Source organism: Thalassophryne amazonica, chromosome 16, assembly GCF_902500255.1.
Source record: "Thalassophryne amazonica chromosome 16, fThaAma1.1, whole genome shotgun sequence".
Taxonomy (NCBI): Eukaryota; Metazoa; Chordata; class Actinopteri; order Batrachoidiformes; family Batrachoididae; genus Thalassophryne; species Thalassophryne amazonica.
In genome coordinates, this window is record NC_047118.1 from 22,487,831 (window position 1) to 22,510,900 (window position 23,070).

Here is a 23,070-nt window from a genome sequence, read left to right on the forward strand (position 1 = left end):
GTCTACTCCACAAAGATTTACCACAGAGTACCCTACTGTTTGTATTTCTTCATAACTGATGTAAATAAAGTCATATAATGACTTGGTAATGTTCATGTAACCATCCCCTGACTTGTCTGAAGAAAACCAGTAATAAAAAAATCAATAAAAATGATTACTTACAGATATTATACTCTCCTGTTCCCAACTTCTCCTGCAGTGTAGTCAGAAAATAACCAGTTAATAAAATTCTGTTTGCTGCGCATTTTTATATTAAAGGCAAAAGTCTCACTGACATTAACGTCTCCCGGCCCTCACAGCGCAGTCTTGTTTAGTATGTAAACAGGACTACAATGAAGGAATGCACAGACACAAAGGCAATTGCTTTCTAGCAACAGCTGAACTGTATATTTATGCAATCATGAGCAATAATTGTAGATAAACATTTGTGGGTGATGTTTGCCAGAAAGGCTCACCGCACCATTTGCTATTCAAGCACGCTTCTTCAACAGTGCAAACATGTTAAATGTAAATTTAACCCCATAGTGGCATAGTTTAGGATAGCATGAAAGGAATTTCGAGTCACTCAATTACACATCATGCAGTACACAAACGCCAAATAAAAGATTTTAATATCAATGAGAGCTGCACCTGGTTGAAGAGATGCTTTTATTTTTAAAAAGTGCAGCTAACACATTTTTATTTCTTGGTTTCATTCTAAATACTATATTTTACTGCCTCTAGCTGATATCTGCACACAAGAGTGCTGGGAAATCATGAAAACCATTACTGCTCATACAACGGCATGCCAACGCCGCAGCTACGGCAACAGTTATCAGATGGACAAGTGTGAGCAACAGCTGAATGGTCAGCTGAGAAAAGAATGGCTGAGCTCAGGGAAAGTGGAGCGGCAGGGCGTCGCACACATGCCCACAGTGACATTCTACAGTGAGACTGGGCGAGGGTTCAGGAACCTGCTGTTACAGACTCACCAAAGGGTTAAAAGTCAACATTTTGACTTTTAACCCTTACAAAACCATACACCCTTCGGCCTCAGGGTGTATGGTTTTCTGAAGGGTGTATAAAGCCATATTCATTGGTGAACAACTTGATAACTGATATTATTAAGCTCCTATTGTCTTGTGTAGAATTTGTACATGTTCAATAAAACCCCTCTATCAATCAATCAAAAACAATATTTACGTTTTAATGGCATGTGCAGGGGGCCTTGCATGTGTGTGTACGTGGGCTTTTGATAAGAGCGGAAGTTGTGCAAATCAAGGAATATTTGTAGATTACACTCTGTGCATTTGCTGGAATTAATGAGACAAATTTAACGGAAGTCAGCGTGCACGCTAACATCCACAAAATGTCTTTTAAATGACTCCAGACATGTTATCAGGATACAAAAACAGCGCTTTCAGTTTTACAAGTGTTTATTTCTCGCTAGGTCTTAATAATATATGACAAAGAGATTATATTTACACACAAATGAACGTTTTACAGCTAGATGCCTGTGACTTTACCATGCTACCGTCTGCAAAATAATAAGTTCAGAGGTGTTATTAGCTTCCAACAACAGCATTTTCAGTTTTAGAAGTGTTTTTTTCTCTCTAGGTTTTACATAATATATGAGAAACGTGTTTTAACACACAAAAAGCAGTTTTGGAGAGCAGCCACTGATGTCATGGCGCAACTCTACACTGATTGGCTGTCACCCCCGCCACTCAAAAACAATCCGAACAGATTGAAACAGAATGTGACTTTTAACCTCTTAAAATAGTTATTAAACTAGGTCAAGGTTAGCCAGCTTTGATCTTGTCCAAGGTTTGTGTACCAAGAATGTTCCCTGTGAATTCGAAAATTCAGGCAGTGATAGGGAAGGTGATGGTCTAGTGATTAAAGCGTTGGGCTTGAGACCAGAGGATCCTTGGTTCAAATCCCGGCCTGACTGGAAAATCACTAAGGGCCCTTGGGCAAAGTACTTAATTCCCTAGATGCGCCTGGTGTGTAGTGAGCGCCTTGTATGGCAGCACCCTGACATCAGGGTGAATATGAGTTGTAAAGCGCTTTGAGCATCTGATGCAGATGGAAAAGCGCTATATAAATGCAGTCTATTTAATAAGACTGGACATATGCTGAGCATGGACGGACGGATGTAAAGCCTTCGCAATATCTGATGGCCTTGGGTAAAAACAAAAAGAAAGAAAATTTTACAATTAGGTATGTAGCTTATTCGAAAAGCCATTTCCCCTCTCACATCGTCACGCTGAGCATGCCCAAAGCACACTGACGAAGCAAAAGCTTGGTGATGTGACAAAATGTGTCAGTTTTAAATGGATTGTTTCAAAGCATATTTTCCACTCTTACATTACGCTATGTTAAATAAGTGGGTAAAAATACAAGTTTCCTTTACCATGCCACTAATGTTTCAGTACACATAAAATGTATATCAATCCAATCACTAAATGCAATCATGTAAAACCACTGAATAATAAATTCAGATTTGTATCCATTACAGATTGACCATCTGTCATTATTTTTAAATTACATTGCAATATGTTAAGTTTGCAAAATAAATTTTAACAGACATGGGTGCAATTTGGTGGGGGATAGGGGCGACATGTCTCCCCCACCTTTTCAACCAGGGGGGACAGAATATGGTATGTCCCCCCCACCTTCTGACATATATGTGTGTACTTGAAACATGCTATGCCAGTCTTATGTGCAAACCATGTCAGAATAGTATCTTTGATTCTGCAAGTTTGTATTTTTAGCAGCGTTGACTTGTTTACAACACCTGTTTCTAGTTTATCACATTCAGAATTTTCTGGGACTGCATTTGCCCAGATTTGAAACCAAAAATAGTCGTAGGGACTAGTGTCTACACATAAGTATCTATGGACCATATGCTAATTTACTAAATTCTGAAAGTTAGAAAAGGAAATCAGAAAAGCTATCTGGGACCTCAGAAAGCCCATCTGCAATTATTGCTTGATCTCCAAAATCAGTCTATGCAAGTGAAATTATGTTCAGTATGAGTGTTATTAGTGCCACTTTGAAAATTAAATTCATAAGTAATTTATCCTAAACTTATGATCTGTTTTTTCAAACTTATGCAAAAACAAATCTTGAGGAAAAAAAAATACAGTATGTGATATTTAATAATTATTAAGAGCCTGTTCTTTCATATTTACGAATACATTTTACCACATTGCAGTTGTTTTTTAATGAAAACTCAACCTATCATTCTTTCTGAGTTCTACACATGTGGTGATACCTATTTACACCAGGATGTTCATAAAATCAATGCTGGCTATTCTCAGAATAAAGTACTTATATCCACAGTTTCAAATTGCATAAGTCAAATGGTGTCCACTTTATGGTCTTCTCAAAACATTAAACTTACTGTTCTGGATGCTCAGAATGCATCTGAGCTTATCTAGAAACCGTTGGCTTCTGGGGGCCTAAAGTGGCCCCCAGACCGCCGGCCTATGCGCTTCGGCCCTGCGGGCCTTACACTTTGTCCCCCCCCCAATTTGTAGTTCTAAATTGCACCCTTGTTAACACAAAATTACTTGATATACTAAAGCATGTGCTGCTGAGAAAATCTGTAAAATGCAGTGTTTTGCAATTGCCTAAGCACACTAATATGAGCAAATTGAGAACAGGATTGATGCCTCAGTGCAGTTTCTAAGTATTGTCCCTCCATAATCCTGCTCTAGTTGGCAGATGCTGCCCCCAACAGGAAGAACCTCCTTTATTACAGCATGTGTGAGTCCTTCGAGACCCTCATTGAGGTTGGGTTATGTTTCTCTGCTTATCACCATTACGCCTGCACTGATGGACCAAATTAAATACTGCATTAAACCACAAAACAAAGCCATAATGATAGTGGAGGGAACGCATAGTTTGCTGGCTTTAGGTTTAACATCCCACAGAAGCTGCTCGTATTTCCAGCTACGCTTATACTGTAGTCAAAACAAAGCAAGAGCAGTCCTGAAAATTGTAGTAAGAAGGCTGGGGCCTGCATTTGTACTGCAGACATGTCGTTTAGGTACAGATGGATGACTAAAATAACATCAGATCTCTCCTAAACAATAAGGTACATGTGGCTTTGGCTACCTGCAGACATGAGAATGCACAAAGAGGAAAGTCCGTCTTCCCTGCTGAAGCAGAGAACAAAGACAACAATGACCCCACAGGGGAACAAAACCACACTCTTTCTGCTCAAAGTGATTTTGGCAGTGTAAGTACTTTAAAATCTAACCAGGGTATCCACACGGGTTACATTTTTCAGTCTGTGCTGGAATATATTTCATGCCAAATTTAGAAAGCAAACAAGGCCCAACAGTTCAAGTTCAGTTCGTGACACCTGGGAAGAAATCCAGTCATAAAATAACAGTTATGTGCCTGTGAAGGACCTCTAGGATTGTTTATTAATGGCCTGTGAATGATGGGAAGCATCATGTCATTTTACTGATCACACAAACAAAATAAGACATTGTACCAGATTTTCAGAATGGAATCACAGTGTGCTCTAAAGATCAGGGTATAAGCCATGGAGATGCCAAATAACTGTCAAATAACAAATAATAATGTCAAATAATGCCAAATCTCATCCAGGACAACAACTGCAGATGGAACAGTGCACAATCAACTGAACCTTTGAAGGATGTTGAAGGAGGACATCAGAGTTTGCCCATTAACTCTACAAAAGGTTTTATGGACTTGGAGAAAGATAATAAATACAAATTATTCCAGCATGCTCCTGGTAAGAGTTTGACTATTTTGGACCTGCAACATTTAATCTGTTGATTATTAAATGACTTGGTAAGTATTTGGCAATCAAACTACTTTGAGTCTTATTTTATCTTCAAATTCTCCAATTTCAGCTTCTTTCAGCTTTCTGGACATAATAGCCCTAAGACAGTAAGTAGCTCTAAAATCTGCCAGGAACTTGGTACAAGTATTGCTCCTTTACACTGAAGGGCAGTGTGGTGGTTGGATTCAAAAATAAAAGTCAACTATGAGACCAGGTTGGTATGTGTATGCCCACAACAGTAACGGCAACATCACAGACACCCCCTGCCCCAAACACACACACACACACACACACAACCAGTATGTGGGTATGTAGATTGGTATGTATGCCTATGACTGCCTGTTGCTGAGTAACAATAACCATGGCAACCACTTCATTCCAAAGAAAGGGGTGCCAGGGTTATTTCCAAAAACTTATGGAGGTTTCCAATAAAATGTCCTACTTCCTTACACCCTTTTTTCTTTCCTGCCTGTCTAGTGCTCAAATATCACACAACATGAGCTTCCAATATCAACTAGATAAAGTTTTTGATCAATCAAAATCAAGGTTTAGTGACAAATATTTAAAATGGCTTTAATGTGCCTCAATTCCTTCTTTTATGCTACCGATAGCTTTAATCAAAGGCAACTAATTGGCTGCCTATTAAACTTTCACATAAGTAGAGTGGGATGGGGCAATGTCTAAATCCTTATGGACCTGAGTGTATATCAAAGCAGAGTGTGATGGGGATTGGCTAACAACCATGCTGTCAAATACAAAGCAATCACAAATGTCTAGAGATCTCACACCTGGGCACTGCCCTGGTACCCTGCTCGCCTTTTATCTCTTAGACACCTCCCTTAGCAGGTTTTATTTTTATTTTTTGAGGGGGCACATACCCCTGGTAGGAGCCTTTGGAGTCAACATTAAAACTGCTTAAGGATCTTGCCTTGAATCCTTGAGATTTTCCAGGACAAGCTGGTGGATAGCGTTGTTGAGAAGAAAGAAATACACACCATCTTATACTGCCGTTACCACAACCTGGGTCAAAACGCACAGTAGAAAATGAATAAATGCTTAGAAATTAACTACTTGAAATAAGCATTGTGGGGAAAAAAAACATGCCAGGTTATTTTGTTTGTTTGTTTTAGTCAACACAGAGCCAGAAATATCACAAACACATTCGAGATTGTGAACCCATTTATTAACAAAAAAAAAGTTCAGATCCAGACATTGTCACAGACATCACTGACAACACACAAACAAACGTTGACTGTTTTCTTATTTAATACTCAGCAAGTCTTTCGTACTAAGTCTGGACTACCAATCACACAGTGCATCCAGAAAGTGTTCACAGTGCTTCATTTTTTTTCCACATTTTGTTACAGCCTTATTCCAAAATAGATTAATTTATAAATTCATTTTTTTCTCATTATACTACTCAGAACACCCCATAATGAGAACATTAAGATTTTTAGTATGATTATTTTTGCAAATTTATTAAAAATAATACAAAAAAAAAAAAAAAAAACTAAGAAATCACATGTACATAAGTATTCATATTCTTTGCTCAATACTTTGTTGATGCACCTTTGGCAGTAATTACAGCTTCAAGTCTTCTTGAATATGATGCCACAAGCTTGGTGCACCTATCTTTGGGCAGTTTTGCCCATTCCTCTTTGCAGCACCTCTCAAGCACCATCAGGTTGGATGGGGAGCGTCACTGCTCAGCCATTTTCAGATCTCTTCAGAGATGTTCAGTCAGATTCAGGTCTGGGCTCTGGCTGGGCCACTCAAGGACATTCACAGAGTTGTCCTGAAACCACTCCTTTGATATCTTGGCTGTGTGCTTAGGGTCATTGTCCTGCTGAAAGATGAACTGTCACCCCAGTCTGAGGTCAAGAGCGCTCTGGAACAAGTTTCATCCAGGATGTCTCTGTACATTGCTGCATCCATCTATCTCTCAATCCTGACTAGTCTAGGAGTACCTGCTGCTGAAAAACATCACCACAGCTTGATGCTGCCACCACCATGCTTCACTGTAGGGATGGTGCCTGGTTACTTCCCAACATGAAGCCTGGCATTCATGCCAAAGAGTTCAATCTTTGTCTCATCAGACCACAGAATTTTGTTTCTCATGGTCCGAGAGTCCTTCAGGTGCCTTTTGTTAAACTCTAGGCAGGCTGCCATGTGCCTTTTACAGGCCTGATTGGTGGATTCCTGGAAGAGTCTTGCTGGATATGAACGTCTTCTATTTACCGATGATGGAGGCCACTGTGCTCATTGAGACCTTTAAAGCAGCAGAAATGTTTCTGTACCCTTCCCCAGATTTGTGCCTCAAAAAATCCTGTCTCTGAGGTCTACAGACAATTCCTTTGACTTCATTCTTGGTTTGTACTCTGACATGCACTGTCAACTGTAGGATCTTATATGTAGACAGGTGTGTGTCTTTAATTAAGCTGTAGGAACACCTTAAGGATGATCAGTGGAAACAGGATGCACCTGAGCTCAATTTTGAGCTTTGTGGCAAAGCCTGTGAACATTTATGTACATGTGATTTTTTTTAGTTTTTTATTTTTAATAAGTTTGAAAAAAATCTAAAAACTTTTTCACATTGTCATTATGGGATATTGTGTGTAGAATTTAGAGGGAAAAATTACTTTCATCCTTTTTTAAATAAGGCTGTAACATAAATTGTGGAAAAACTGAAGTGCTGTGAATACTTTCCAGGGGCACCATATTCTTTTGTGTCCCATTGTTTGAGAACCTTTATAAACCTGAAACTATAAACACTAACTTTCAGTTTTAACCAAGGTTTTGATGTACTGACAAAATCCTTACCATGTTAAAGTGATACTTCCGTTCACGCTCTGCATGCATGCGTCATGAAAATCTAGTTATGACTTTTCAAGTAGAGTAGCAAAGTCAAACAAAAACTGGTTGCAAACACTGTAAAATTTTTGTGGATTTGCTCAGCATGTAACATCCTGACTCTTGCACTATCCAGTCATGAGTTGTCACTGCATACTAGTGAATCAATTTTCTGTCCCATATATTCAAGCAGTTTCCCATAATTAAGATTAATAGTGCCGCCTGCATATAAGCATTTATCCTGCCTCCCATTAGGTTGCAGCATTGTATACACCTGAATAACATGATAGCCAATGTAATCCATAATATATCAATGATATGACTGTAACCAAATACCCCAAATTGTTATGTTTATATTAATATTCAGTCATGTAACATTAGAGGTTTGTGAGTCATCATGTTAACAAAACTGCAGGAAATACTCACACTGAGGGTCTAAATTCTGCTTAGTGTACAGAATAGTAAATTAACAAAAAGACCTGCAAGTAATGGGCATAAAGCTCTCACATCTGAAAAACAAATAAATGACAGCAGCAGTACTTACAGCTTTAACAAACCTGTCAGCGGTAGAGATTCTCCTTCATGCAAGTAGTTAAATTCAAATGACCAAGTGAGGAAAGCTGATAAAACAAACAGCATTAAGTGGTAAAGCCATTTTACACATAAAACATTCCATCATAAGCTTCCCAACACACCATGAATGTATGTCTGTAGATGACAACAGCTGTGTAAAATAAACTGAAAAAAATATTTCACAGCAAAGCGCTAGGTTTTAGGGGTCCAATCTTAATGATCAATAGTGCACTGTAGGAGTGGGCAGTACACACGCTCTAATATGCACAGCACAAGCACATTTGGGGCGTGTCCAACTCCACTTTGCATAATCTGATTGCAAGAAAGCGCAGGGTGCATGGGGGTTGTATTTAGTTAGTAGATCTTGCGTGTGTCGGATGAAGCATGACTTAAACCAGATTGTCATCAGTCATCCGCAAAAGGAACCAAAGTGTACTAGAACCTGGCGTGCTGCCATTTAGATGGCAGACTCAAGTGAGAGAATTTCTGGTGAGTTCACAGATCTGCACGCAACATGTCAAAGTGCACCAGTGGACAGCAGCCACCAAAGCTCCCTGAGGTGAAGCACAGATACACCAAGGCAAAGTTTTGTATTTTTTCCATTACAATTGCTTTCAATAAAGTTTCACTGTATATAGACACAGAGCGTATGCACATCATGACCTATGTAAAGTGTATCTAAACATGGTACCACTTAAATAGGAGAAAAACTGTGGACTGTGCTGCCGCATGAAAGCAATCAATCATCACAGCTCTTGACTACACGTCATTTTAAGACCAGCACACTCATGGGAGCACAGGTGCACCTGCTATTTAAAGAACCTGGGTGCTGTATATGAAAATGACAAATGAATTAGACAGAAACTAATCAATGACACTTGTGCAGCATTGCGTGCTGCTTTGTACCGGGTGGAAGATGGGCACGAGGACTGTTCGATATCCAAAGCCAAGCAAAGCTCCCTGACCATTCACTAATGGCGATAATGGGTTTCACATCACATAAGAGCTTTCCAGGAAAGGTAACATTTTCTGAAAGACAACATACCTACAGAAAATAGTTCCTAAACGCAAAACCAAACAAGGGCCTTCACCAAACTTGCTGCAAGTTTGGGGACACTGAGATCCAACAGTATACGCTGTGAGGGCCCCTGGAAATAAATGAAAAGACAGAAAATTATAGCACTTGCCTCAGGCTGAAACAGGACTACACTGAGACAGAGCCAGTCCCTCACAGCATCGCTACGGGGAGAAGAGAAATCTGGGTTTTAGCACTGCAGCAATCCTGTGGATATTATGAAGCTGCACAAAGGCCAGACTGCTAGCACCACGTACAGAGCATCTATAAAATAATTCAACATACTGCCCACAAACAAAACTCAACTGGAAAAAAAAAGAAAATCTGCAAATGTTAGGTCAAATTGATTGTCTTCCAAATATGGTAGTTGTAATTGGAGTACAAACCTGCTGTGACGTCTCTTTATCCCCCACACTGTGTGCAAAGAAGAGTCTTCAGGTTTTGCCACATTTTATTACAACACATTACACAACCGTACATATATCATCTCATTTATGTACGTCATCTACTTAAGAAAGTGTTTCTGAAAGAAACTTAATGGAACATAACTTAAGTGTGAATGAATCCATAAACAGTCATCTGAAGCCCTCACCAAACAACGTTGGGGACACAAAGTCCAACAGCACCTAAGTGCTGTGAAGGCCTCACTGTTTCTTTTACAAAAAAAAAAAAAATGTATTTACATAAAACTTGCCTTGATAAAGGGTGGGTACTGCCCATAAGTCCAGCGCCTTCACAACACTACGAACCACATTTATTACACTTCTATACACCTAAATGAAACATGAGAAGGAAAAAAAGCCACAAAACAAAGAAGGTTGGAAACAACAGTTCAGGTTTGTTTGGTACAGTTTAAATATTTTCCATGCACTCTGTGACACTTTCATGGTTCTTTTGTCTTTTCCTCATAAGCAGAATAAACAGTATGGTGTGGTACTATGCTACCAGTACTTTCTATGAGCAGATCAGGACATTAGAAAAGGGTTAAACGTCCAAACCTATGGAAAAAGGAGAGCAGGCTTCAGTAGCGGCTTCCAGGAGACATGACGGGGGGTCTCATAGCCATGGGTGGCCGTGGAGGGGCTCCCTGATACCCAGAGGAAACCATAGGTGCTGCCTGCCCATACGGAGGGAGCCCTCCCGGGATGTAGCCTGGCAACCTATGGGGCTGACCACCATACTGACCTGTGCAAACATAACTTTGTCAGTTTTTTCCCCTAATGACAAATATGTACTTTCTTTGAGCTTCATTCAAAAATGTTTTTTTAACCCCTCAGATTGTTTGGAATATTAGAAACAAAAAACAAATGTAAAACTCATGCAGTCCCTTGACCACATTTTTTAACAATATGAAGAATTTATTAAGTGTTTTTAAATTCAGTAACATGTTAGCAGAAGGAGAAACCAGTGGCTGTTAAATCATCCTGCACATATCAGGCACTGTATCAGGTAGGACAGACATGACACCTGTGCCAAAAAGTATGTAATTCAAGGGTACAACTACCATAAGTAATATTTGAGACAAACTGGCGTTAAAGACTTGGGTTGCAAATTATAAATCAACAACACTCCCTGCCTGATGTGGAATAGTTTGTATGTGATTGTTTTGTGGACCACAATTTAAAACTAGAGCCCAACTAAATATTGGTTAGCCGATAACATCAGCCGTTATGAGCCTTTCAGAAACATACTGGGTATCTGTGTTATTCTTGCAAATATGAAAACTTTTATTTTGCTGAATAAACAATGCAGAAAATTACTATTCAACTGTTGGAAATAGTCTCATGGTGATGATTCAATATTCCAAAGGCCCATTGGTCCAAAGCTGGCTGTAGAGACGCTACATCCCATTAGCTACAAGAGACAGTGGCAAAGTGACTAGCTGCCATTAATTTCCAATCAGACTGGGCATTTTACAGTGACAAGATGCAAGCGGTCTTTATACTGCCAGCTAGGTGGCTAGCATTTTATGCAAATGCTGAGCGATATGACATGGTGACTGCACATCTGAGGTGAAGGCAATGTGATGCATGTTGGTTGATTGTATTTAGAGTTATTTAATATAAAGTTCATGTTTTAACTGCAAGCCTCAATTACATTTCTATTTCATGAGGGTTGGATAACAAAATGATAGCAATCAATACCATTTTTAATGCATGCATCAGCATCGTAAATTTTTTACTCCCCCAATATTTGTATAGTACCAGAACCCAAAAAACTCCATACCAGCTGGGCTCTACTTAAAGCAAATCAGATTCCTTCATATCAACAATCATGTTCAAAATAACAACACTTGCTGAATCCATAAATTTTGGGCTTCTCAGGTTTGTTTTTAAATGTCTACACAATCAGGCTCCTATATTACTTAGTGATATGGTTAAATCTCTGCGCACTTGCTGCAACCCGAGTAGCCTCTATGGCACCTGCAAAAGATCTCTTTGGAAGACATCATTTGGGTAAACAGCTGTTACTGTTTAGGCAACCAAGACTCCTCTTAGCTATGGACCTCAAAATCAATCAGGACAGCTGACACAGATTTTAAAGCTTGAGCACACAAGTATATATAAATAAATACAGTACCTCTTTTTAGGTAATTGAATTTTTAAGTTGTTGGATCCTACATGTGGTTTTATAAAATGTTATAGTTTATTTGTGTATTGCTATGGCATTTGATAAATTTGCTATTATTTGCTGTTTGCTGAGAGTCCGATGTTGATTTGGCACAGGTTTTAAGTCAGACGCCCTTCCTGGCATCTCCAGGTGTATAGGAAGAATGGTGCACAAGAACGCCACAAAAACAGGGACGTCCTTGTTGGGAAATTGCAAATATGTTACAGTCAGTTACGGAACCTCAGTGTACCCTGAGATTAACATTTACTCCACCAATAATAAAAACAATAATTTAATGCATAAAATCTGGATTATTACTGAAGTAAAGCAGATGGTGCGTTACCAGGTACAGGTTGTCTCATGCCAGGCTGCTGAGGTGACATCAGAGCACCCATGGGAACCCCTGAGGGGGCAGAAACACTGGCCTGGCCTTGGTGGGGAATATTACACTGGTATCTGGGTAACTGAGCCCGCAGCTCTTCCTACAGAACACAGAAAGCAAACAAGCACAGAAATAAACTCACACTGAAATTCTGCAGCTCATAAGCAACATAAAAGAGTTAACCCATTTATTTAATGCATGCTGTTAAAACACTGACGTCTTTGCTACGGTTCTTAGCCACAATTCTCCTCAATATACTACTTACTGTAAAAACTACAAAGACTGATCATTGCAGCTGGGCTACTTACCAACGAAATATCCTCATCAGGGTGGATCAACTTACTGGTTGCACTGGAGGTGGTGAGGGTGGCAGGCTTACTTGTAATAGTAGAGGGAGGTTTGGAGACAGTACTGCTGCCAGGACTGGGACTGGCCACAGAAGCTGTGGCCTGAGTGTAGGCTGGGAATGTGGGCTTTGAGGTGTCAGATGATGTGGATGCGGTTGGATGGGAAGAACCTGCCACTGTCTGCTGGCTCTGAGGGATGAGGGAGAGGAACACTTATAACAGTGCCAAAGACATGTCAACTTCACAGGAAGAAGTAATAGTCATAATTACAGGTAACCATAATTTGATTTTACTCTCATGACATAAGAATAAATTTGCTACAGGATTACTGAATTCATTACTCAGCATGCAGAACATGTGACTGGAGCTCAAGCAAGAAAATAAGTTGTGCATTTCACTTAAGGAACAGCGGTTCAATCCCTGCCAATGCCTGTCAGTATGTTGAAGTATTCTTCAGCAATACAGTGATCCACAATTTGCTAACGCTGTGCAGATCAACATCTTGCATGGAAGCTGCTTCTGGCACTGTGACCATTTCAATGCAAGTTTCGTGTAGCCTTGTAGAAATGGACTCTCCAAGATACTGCGACAAGCACTGTTCCTAAACCACATCTAATACTTTTAAATGAATACAAATAAGTGTGTAAATATGAACACTTGGTCACCTTGAAAAATCTGTCATTTCTTTTTTGGTGTCTTAGAGTTCATAATTTAACTAGTTTGCAAATCGGTTTATTTAAAAAGACACCCACAATGTAACAAAATTCTAGGGTCCCTGGCTACTGTATATTTGGTTAGCTGTCATAAGCTATAAATCAGTCATACACAGGTACAACCAAAACAGGTTAAAGTTTTCCTACTCCACCATTGTAAAAAGTACATACTGAAACTATTTTCGTTGAAGAATATAGCCCACAAAAACGTCCAAGATTATAGTTAGCTTTGTCTGAGCTGATTTTATTTTCCATTTTTCACCACATAATTGGGACCATTTTAGTCAATCACATGCCAGTTGCCTTTGCAGTGAATATTCAGTTTTTTCAGTGAGTATACTCACTCATTCATCCTCAACTGCTTACTCCAATTACTCCGCCCAGATAAATGTTCTCTATTAAAATGAGTTGTAAGTTTGAAACATCCATCCATTCATTTTCTATACCCCAATTAAGGGTCACAGGGCTGATATTTTTTTAAACTGATATTTCTTGACAAACATACCTAACAATTTAAAAAAAAAAATTTTCATTAGATAACATGCTAAATGAGTAATACACTGTTATGATGCACATGTAAAAGCATCCTTATAAGTATTTAATAAAATTTCATTGGTGCTGCAGGACAAACTTATTCTGCAAAGCACGCTCCTGCCACACTATCCTAGTTACAAAATAACAATCCTAGCTTACACATTGGTAGATTCATCAGCATGCTAATACCATATTTCCAGTACAGTTTTATGACATTCTGTAGTTAAATAAAATGCAAACAAAGGCATGACACAGTTTATTCTAAGAAATTTTAAACAGTTGTTCCAACCTACATTGGACTGGTTTTAGTTCATCTGCCTTGAAATAAACTGCAATCTGCCCACATACATTAAAAGCAAAGTGTGCAGATGTTTTTGTGCAGAACAGGCAGAAAGCTGCATACTTGAGATACGACAGGGAACAGAGCTTTAGGAGAAGCAGACTGAGAATCTGCACTCGACGAGACTGTACTTGCAACTTGACTGCCCATCTGTAGCACAGAAAAAAATTAAACACAGAAAATAAATAAAGAAAATAACCATGTTGGCAAACAAAAATTATGCTAGAAGGTCTTGTTTTAATCAATCTGTGCAGGATCAGGTATTACTTAAATATTCTTTTATCAAGAAGGAAGGAAACTGATGCTCTGCCTTAAGTATGCTTTATCAAAATAAAGACAGGGATGGAAACAAAGTGTTGATATTAGCTTTTACCTGTCCAGCAATGGGAAAAAGTGGTTTTGAAACATTAGGCCGAGCTGAGGGGGGCGTGGAAGCAGGAACAACAGGTCTAGTCAGTATATTTGGAGCAGGGGGAGCTTGAACCATAGGTGTCAATCTTGGACGGTGAGTTACTGGAGGAGGCATGCCTAAAAATCGAGATAAATTAAGTTTAGCAAGGAACATGCAAAAACTCATCCAATAGTGTCTAAGGCAAAGTAAAGAAATGATATGGAAACGAGGCTGTGTGTCAAGAGCTTGCAAAGCACCTGGAGGCATGCCTGGAATAATTGGTGGCATCATTCCACCCATGGGTACCATCCTAAATATATGAATAAAGATACCCAGGTTTAAATGTAGTTAGGATGAAAATTCTAAACATGTTAATCACATTCATTAATATAAATTCCTCACCCAGGTGGCATTCCTGGCATTACAGGGGGCATTCCTCGCATCAATGGCGGCATACCTGGTATCACTGGGGGAATTCCTAAAACATTAAGACCAAACTTTAGAATCTCATGCACGTTAACAAATGTGAAAGTGCAGTTTAAGTTATAAACAGTCTTTCACGGATGGAACCTGAATTTTAAAAAAGTACTGAGGCATAAATTGCATATTCTCCTGAATGTAAGGCAAATGCAGTATTACAGTATTACTCGTATAATTTGGCATGACCAAATTTTAGAAGGGACTGTTCCTAAATAATCTATATAAATGGAATTTTTTTTGGGTGGGGGTGGGTGATAGTGTGTTGCCCAGTGACAGAAAAGTCGGTGGGTACAATCTACAACTGCAAATGAGTGCTGAAGTGTCCATGGACAGTGAACTCCTAAATGTCTCAACCTTGGCTTTCACTGCTCCCGGGAGCCTTAAATAAATGTGGGATAAATGTATAAAGAAACAAGAATTGGGGCACTTACAATTGCATTCAATTACCAAAAGTTTTCAAAAGGGCTTTACGTCACTTGCTGCAACACACACTGTAATCAATCTGACTGACAACAGAGCTTCAAAAATCTGAATCTACCATTTATAGCATGAACATTTGAAGCACAGTGTTGAAAATAAAACATGGTATAACTTAAAGAATAGGATTTAAACCTGAACATTAAATACTAGAAGGCAATTATGCTGCAATAAGGGCACAACAAACTTCATCCATATGTAACCAGATCATGATCTGTAGCATATTTATGTGAACACAAAGAAACAAGTTCTCAAAGGGTTTAAATCTTAAAATCTACACAGAGCAATGCCTAGGAAGAGCTCAGGAAGTGGTTTGCTGAAAATTCCTGTGAAGTCCCCACCTGAGTATCCTCCTGGTGGCAGCCCTGGAGCATTGGAACCAAGAGCCATGGCCGGCTGGGTCATGGAAGGGACATAGCTCGTTTGTGCCTGACCTACAGCAGGCTGCTGGAAAGATGGGCCGGGTTCATCATCATCATCATATTCATCAGAGTCATCCTGATTTTTTTTCTTCTGAGTGTCTAAATTGTAGATATACAAAAGAACGGCATGTTAGGACGGACAGTAAATACACACTACGGTGCCTCCATAAAGTCTTCACAGCACTTCACTTTTTACACATTTTGCTATGTTACAGCCTTATTTCAAAATTGATAAAATTAATTCTTTTCCTCAAAATTCTACACATAAAACCCCATAATGACAATGTGAAAAAAGTTCTTTTAGATGTTTGCAAATTTATTAAAAATAAAAAACTAAAGCACACACCTGTCTACATATAAGGTCCCACAGTTGACAGTGCATGTCAGAGCACAAACAAAGCATGAAGTCAAAGGAATTGTCTGTAGAACTCTGAGACAGGATTGTCTCGAGGCACAAATCTGGGGAAGGGTACAGAAACATTTCTCCTGCTTTGAAGGCCCCAGTGAGCACAGTGACCTCCATCATCCGTAAATGGAAAAAGTCTGTATCCACCAGGACTCTTCGTAGAGCTGGCCGTCCGTCTAAACTGAGGGATCGTGGGAGAAGGGCCTTAGTCAGGGAGGTGACCAAGAACATGATGGTCACTCTGTCAGAACTCCACATCCAAAAGGACAACCATTTCTGCAGCAATCCACCAATCAGGCCTGTAAAAGGCAAATGGCAGCCCACCTGGAGTTTGCCAAAAGGCACCTGAAGGACTCAGACCACAAGAAACAAAATTCTCTGGTCTCAAGAGACAAAGATTGAACTCTGTGGTGTGAATGCCAGGTGCCATGTTTAGAGGAAACCAGGCAACATCCCTACAGTGAAGCATGGTGGTGGCAGCATCATGCTGTGGGGATGTTTTTTCAGCAGCAGGAACTGGGAGACTAGTCAGGATTGAGGCAAAGATGTATGCACTAATGTACAGAGACATCCTGGATGAAAACCTGCTCCAGAGTGCTGTTGACCTCAGACTGCAGTGATGTTTCATCTTTCACCAGGACAAAGCCCCAAAGCACACAGCACAGCAACACTATAAAAAGAGTGGCTTCAGGACAACTCTGTCTTTGAGTGTACCAGCCAGAGCCTAGACCTAAATCTGATTGAATATCTCTGGAGATCTGAAAATGGCTGTGCGCCGATGCTCCCCATCCAACTTGATTGAGCTTGAGAGGTGCTGCAAAGAGGAATGAGCAAAATTGGCCAAAGATAGGTGCACCAAGCTTGTGGCATCATATTCAAGAAGACTTGAGGCTGTAATTGCTGCCAAAGGTGCATCAACACAGTATGGGTGTGAATACTTATGTGCAAAAGATTTCTTAGTTTTTTTATTTTTAATAAATTTGCAAACACTTCAAAATACCTTCTTCATGTTGTTATTGTGGGTGTTATGAGTAGAATTTTGAGGGGAAAAATAAATTTACTCCGTTTTGGAATAAGGCTGTAACATAACTAAATGTGGAAAAAGTGAAGCGTTGTGAATACTTTCTGGATGCACCGTACATGGTTACCTCTTTTTGTGGTATTGGTACCTTGGTGTTTTTGCTCTAACACTCTTCTCCGCTCCTCCATGTCTTTCTCTGGAATACCCTCCATCCCATATATTTCCAGTTCAATATCTGTTCTACCAGGTATGGCATTTGGAACGCCGTCGATAGTCTCTTTATGTACCTAAGAAAGCGTTAGTTACAAAAACAAAAGATTAGCTGGCTAATTCATTTTAATTTAATGGACTTTATTAATACTCACCTGCATACAGTGGATAGCTAGTCCAGGTCCTGTGTACAGCTTTTTATGACAGATGTGACATTTGAAGTGTTTGGCCTTCTGGTGCTGAATGAGAATCTTTTCATCATCAAAATCTCTGTTACAGTACCTGATATAACAATTTAGGAAACACTATCAGCCACTAATTAGCTCATATTAGTGCTACTTTTTGAAAGTGTTTCAAATAACACAAAAATTTGACAGCAAAGAAAACAAAAAATACACTATTTTTAATGCAAGTTACAAGCGGACCCCCTGCAGTTTGCCTACCGAGTAATCAAGTCAGTGGAGGATGGAGTCAACATGGGACTGCATTACATCTTGCACCACCTAGACTCTGCAAGGACATATGTGAGGATCCTCTTCATGGACTTAAACACAATTATCCCCGACATTCTCCACCAAAAACTCTCCAACCTGTCTGTGCCAGCTCCCACCTGTGAGTGGATCTCCAACTTTCTGACTGATAGGACACAGCAAGTGAGGCTGGGGAGCATTACATCCAGCACATGGACAATCAGCACTGGCACTCCTCAGGGGTGTGTGCTCTCCCCACTGCTCTTCTCTCTGTACACAAACAACTCCACCTCAAGGAACCCACACCATCACTGGTCTCATCCAGGATGGTGATGAGGCTGCATACAGTCAGGAGGTGGAACAGTTGGTCCTCTGGTGTGGTCAGAGCAAACTGGAGCTGAACCCGCCCAAGAGTGTAGAGAGGATAGTGGTCCGCCCTACCTTCACTGCGCATGCATCACTGGGGACCTCAGCAGCTCGTCTGAGATGTACTCTCTTCACCCAAAGCGATCAAATGGATGAATGGGATTATTAAAAATCAGATGAAAAAGTAAAACCTCTTAAATCATTCTAAAGTCAGTTTTAAGTAGAAACAAGGCCATTTTAAGTAGAAATGAGGCAATAATCTGCTTTGAAATGACGGAGGCACAGTGAATGCAGCAGCTAGCAGCGGCACTCTGATCGTTCCCTCTGTCTTTTATTATGGAATAATGCCTAATTTATGTGGAAATAATTGTTGTACAAAAGCTTCAGATATCTTTCGCTGCAATAGATGATGACTGGAGTGCATTTTAAGTAGAAACGAGGTGATAATCGGCGAACCACGGCTGACGCACAGAAATGACACATGCAGAGTGAAGGCAGGGCGGACCGATTTTTAGGGGGGACCGTTAGGTCTGCAACACTGGTCCAGGACCAGGAGATGAGCTGGTAACATGTCTGCAGACCCCTCGCACCCTGGACACACCCTGTTTAAACTCCTCCCCTCTGGTTGACATCACAGAGCTCTGTACGTCAAAACGAGACACAGGAAGTTTCTGTCCACAGGCCATCACACTGATGAACTATTTAACCTACCAAAAAACTCACTAATTCATATACTTCATGTACAACCCCTGGCAAAAATTATGGAATCACCGGCCTCGGAGGATGTTCATTCAGGTATTTAATTTTGTAGAAAAAAAAAGCAGATCACAGACATGACACAAAACTCATTTCAAGGTCATTTCAAATGGAAACTTTCTGGCTTTAAGAAACACTATAAGAAATCAGGAAAAAAAATTGTGGCAGTCAGTAACGGTTACTTTTTTAGACCAAGCAGAGGGAAAAAAATATGGAATCACTCAATTCTGAGGAAAAAATTATGGAATCATGAAAAACAAAAGAACGCTCCAACACATCACTAATATTTTGTTGCACCACCTCTGGCTTTTATAACAGCTTGCAGTATCTGAGGCATGGACTTAATGAGTGACAAACAGTACTCTTCACCAATCTGGCTCCAACTTTCTCTGATTGCTGTTGCCAGATCAGCTTTGCAGGTTGGAGCCTTGTATGGACCATTTTCTTCAACTTCCACCAAAGATTTTCAATTGGATTAAGATCCCGACTATTTGCAGGCCATGACATTGACCCTATGTGTCTTTTTGCAAGGAATGTTTTCACAGTTTTTGCTCTATGGCAAGATGCATTATCATCTTGAAAAATGATTTCATCATCCCCAAACATCCTTTCAATTGATGGGATAAGAAAAGTGTCCAAAATATCAACGTAAAAGTGTGCATTTATTGGTGATGTAATGACAGCCATCTCCTCAGTGCCTTTACCTGACATGCAGCCCCATATCATCAATGACTGCGGAAATTTATATGTTCTCTTCAGGCAGTCATCTTTATAAATCTCATTGGAATGGCACCAAACAAAAGTTCCAGCATCATCACCTTGCTCAATGCAGATTCGAGATTCATCACTGAATATGACTTTCATCCAGTCATCCACGATTGCTTTTCCTTAGCCCATTGTAACCTTGTTTTTTTCTGTTTAGGTGTTAATGATGGCTTTCGTTTAGCTTTTCTGTATGTAAATCCCATTTCCTTTAGGCGGTTTCTACAGTTCGGTCACAGACGTTGACTCCAGTTTCCTCCCATTCGTTCCTCATTTGTTTTGTTGTGCATTTTCGATTTTTGAGACATACTGCTTTAAGTTTTCTGTCTTGACACTTTGATGTCTTCCTTGGTCTACCAGTATGTTTGCCTTTAACAACCTTCCCATGTTGTTTGTATTTGGTCCAGAGTTTAGACACAGCTGACTGTGAACAACCAACATCTTTGCAACACTGCGTGATGATTTACCCTCTTTTAAGAGTTTGATAATCCTCTCCTTTGTTTCAATTGACATCTCTCGTGTTGGAGCCATGATTCAGGTCAGTCCACTTGGTGCAACAGCTCTCCAAGGTGTGATCACTCCTTTTTAGATGCAGACTAACGAGCAGATCTGATTTGATGCAGGTGTTAGTTTTGCGGAGGAAAATTTACAGGGTGATTCCATAATTTATTCTTCAGAATTGAGTGAGTCCATATTTTTTTCCCTCTGGTTACTGACTGCAACATTTTTTTTTTTCCTGATTTCTTATAGTGTTTCTTAAAGCCAGAAAGTTGCCATTTGAAATGACTTTAGTTTTGTGACATGTCTGTGAACTGCTTTTTTTCTACAAAATTAAACTGAATGAACATCCTCCGAGGCCGGTGATTCCATAATTATTGCCCGGGGTTGTACAACTTAAATCTGTTTCTGTTTCTCCTTTGCATATTTAATTGTGAATTATTTACTATTTACTTATACATGTTTATACACAGAGTACAGTTCAAACCGGAGTCACATCCCTTGTATTCTTTCCGATTCTGATTCGGTTAGCAAGTAAACAAGTCATGTTACAGCTAGTTAGCTAAGCGTTTTGGTAGCTATGGCTAACATTAGTAAAAAGGATACCAGCACCAAGGCTTCATTTGCTTTTTCTTCTTTCTTCCCATTATTTTTTCTATTTCAGCTCACTGTCGGACACGTCGGAGGTGTAAAAATAAAAAAACACAACCAAAGCAGAATGAAACCAAACGACGATGGCGTCACTCCGCCACCGCTAACTTCGCCTACATTCAATCTCAGAACGTTTACAAACGTTGTGCAAAGGTTTCCGGTTTGAACGGCACACAACAGGACTTGAGGCTCTGATGGGCGGTTTACCAAACCAATGGATTTTTGTAGTATCTGCACCAGCCACCAGATGGCGGGTTTTATGCAATAAATTGTGGCTCGATGTCTCCTCTTGTGCATTTCTGATAGATACGTTTTATTACAGTAAATAAAAATGTACAATGTGTACATAAAATACACACCAATACATAAAACATAAGCTAAAAATGATAAATAGCAGCGGGTCGGCGCTTTGTTATCAGTTGGTTTCAATTTATGTATAATAATAATAATAATAAATAACCTGCCTGTAAACATGATGTTTTCAATTTCTCGGAAAAAAACTGCCTGTAAATCTGATTTTGGTCCGCACACACTCCTCCAGCCAAGGCAAAGGAGTCGGCATCGGGTTATTTGGTCACGTGACTTTTAGTCAGGATTCTGACATTTTTTTGATTGGCTGAGACACGCCGCTCTCTGGTTGGCTGCAGCCTTTGTTTACAACGTTTCAAAATCAAAATGGCGGCAATGCAACGAGAGTGGTAAGTTGGCTCCACTCCTCAAACCTCCAAATATTTTTGGTTGCCGTGCGAATTCCAGACACACGAAGCAAATACCTGGTTTCCATTTTGGTTTGACAGGGGTGAGATAAACTCCCACCCCTGACATTTGCGACATTTTGCAACTAGTTTGTCCCACTTTTCAAGTCTTTCGGTTTGTTTTTCACATTTTCGGCGGTTATGCCACAGCCAATCACAGAGCGTGGCGTGATAGCCAATAGCGGCCGACGTATCAGAACAACCAATCACATCCATGTTTTCAAAAACACGCTACCAGTCTCTTTGTACAAGAGATTGTGGTACCAGTGCTACGGTAAATACTGGCCTCTCTCTCCTAGCCTGATTGTTTGGGGGCCGAGACGCTGACGTCAGCCTCACTTAGCCCGACAATACGTGTTCTGTCGAGATGTGTCCCCACCACTGATCTGTACTGGATAGCTCATTGGCCAATATTTATGAAGCAAATCGGCTGCCATATTACCGCCCCAATGTTCCGTTCCTGAACGGTCTTACTTTGTAATTTTGTTTAAAAAAATACCTTCATGTGCAGCTATAACCTGCGCAAATCGCCAGATCAAAGGCTGTAGACGAACATTTCACCTGTGAGTATGACTGAAATGGGAAGTAATGAACAATAATTTGGAGAGTTCTCTCCCTTATTCCAGCATATAGGCAAAGATAATAATAATATGCTGATGATTCCACAAAACTTTATATAAACTTTGATTAAGGAATAATCCATCCATCCATTTTCTTCCGCTTTATCCGGAGTCGGGTCACGGGGGCAGCAGCTCAAGTAAAGCCGCCCAGACCTCCCGATCCACACACACCTCCCCCAGCTCCTCCGGGGGAACCCCGAGGCCTTCCCAAGCCAGCCAAGAGACGTAGTCCCTCCAGCGTGTCCTGGGTCTTCCCCGGGGCCTCCTCCCAATAGGACGTGTCCAGAACACCTCTCCAGCGAGGCGTCCAGGGGGCATCTGGAAAAGATGCCTGAGCCACCTCAGCTGGCTCCTTTCGACGTGGAGGAGCAGCGGCTCAACTCCGAGCTCCTCCCGAGTGACTGAACTCTTCACCCTATCTCTAAGGCAGCGCCCAGCCACAAAATCTCCGTCTGTGGACGGATTTCCGTCAATTTTTATTTTCTGGTTCCGTTTATTCCGGCATTTATAATCGCTAACTGAAAAAAATATTTTATTGCTTCATTTCGACACAAAAC

General features: G+C 40.2%; 1 protein-coding gene across 1 annotated transcript; it reads right to left on the bottom strand.

Annotated features, from left to right (window-relative positions):
- Positions 1-9,740: 9,740 nt before the first annotated feature.
- LOC117527973 (BUB3-interacting and GLEBS motif-containing protein ZNF207-like) lies at positions 9,741-21,233 on the bottom strand. Its single transcript, XM_034190489.1, has 12 exons — positions 21,094-21,233; positions 17,791-17,917; positions 17,574-17,712; positions 15,918-16,097; positions 15,022-15,097; positions 14,877-14,929; positions 14,602-14,756; positions 14,292-14,378; positions 12,603-12,830; positions 12,256-12,394; positions 10,301-10,487; positions 9,741-10,075 (listed from the first exon to the last, which is right to left on the bottom strand). The coding sequence occupies exons 1-11, from the start codon at positions 21,132-21,134 to the stop codon at positions 10,324-10,326; spliced, it is 1,389 nt and encodes a 462-aa protein (XP_034046380.1). The 5' UTR covers positions 21,135-21,233; the 3' UTR covers positions 9,741-10,075; positions 10,301-10,323.
- Between the last annotated feature and the right edge of the window lie 1,837 nt (positions 21,234-23,070).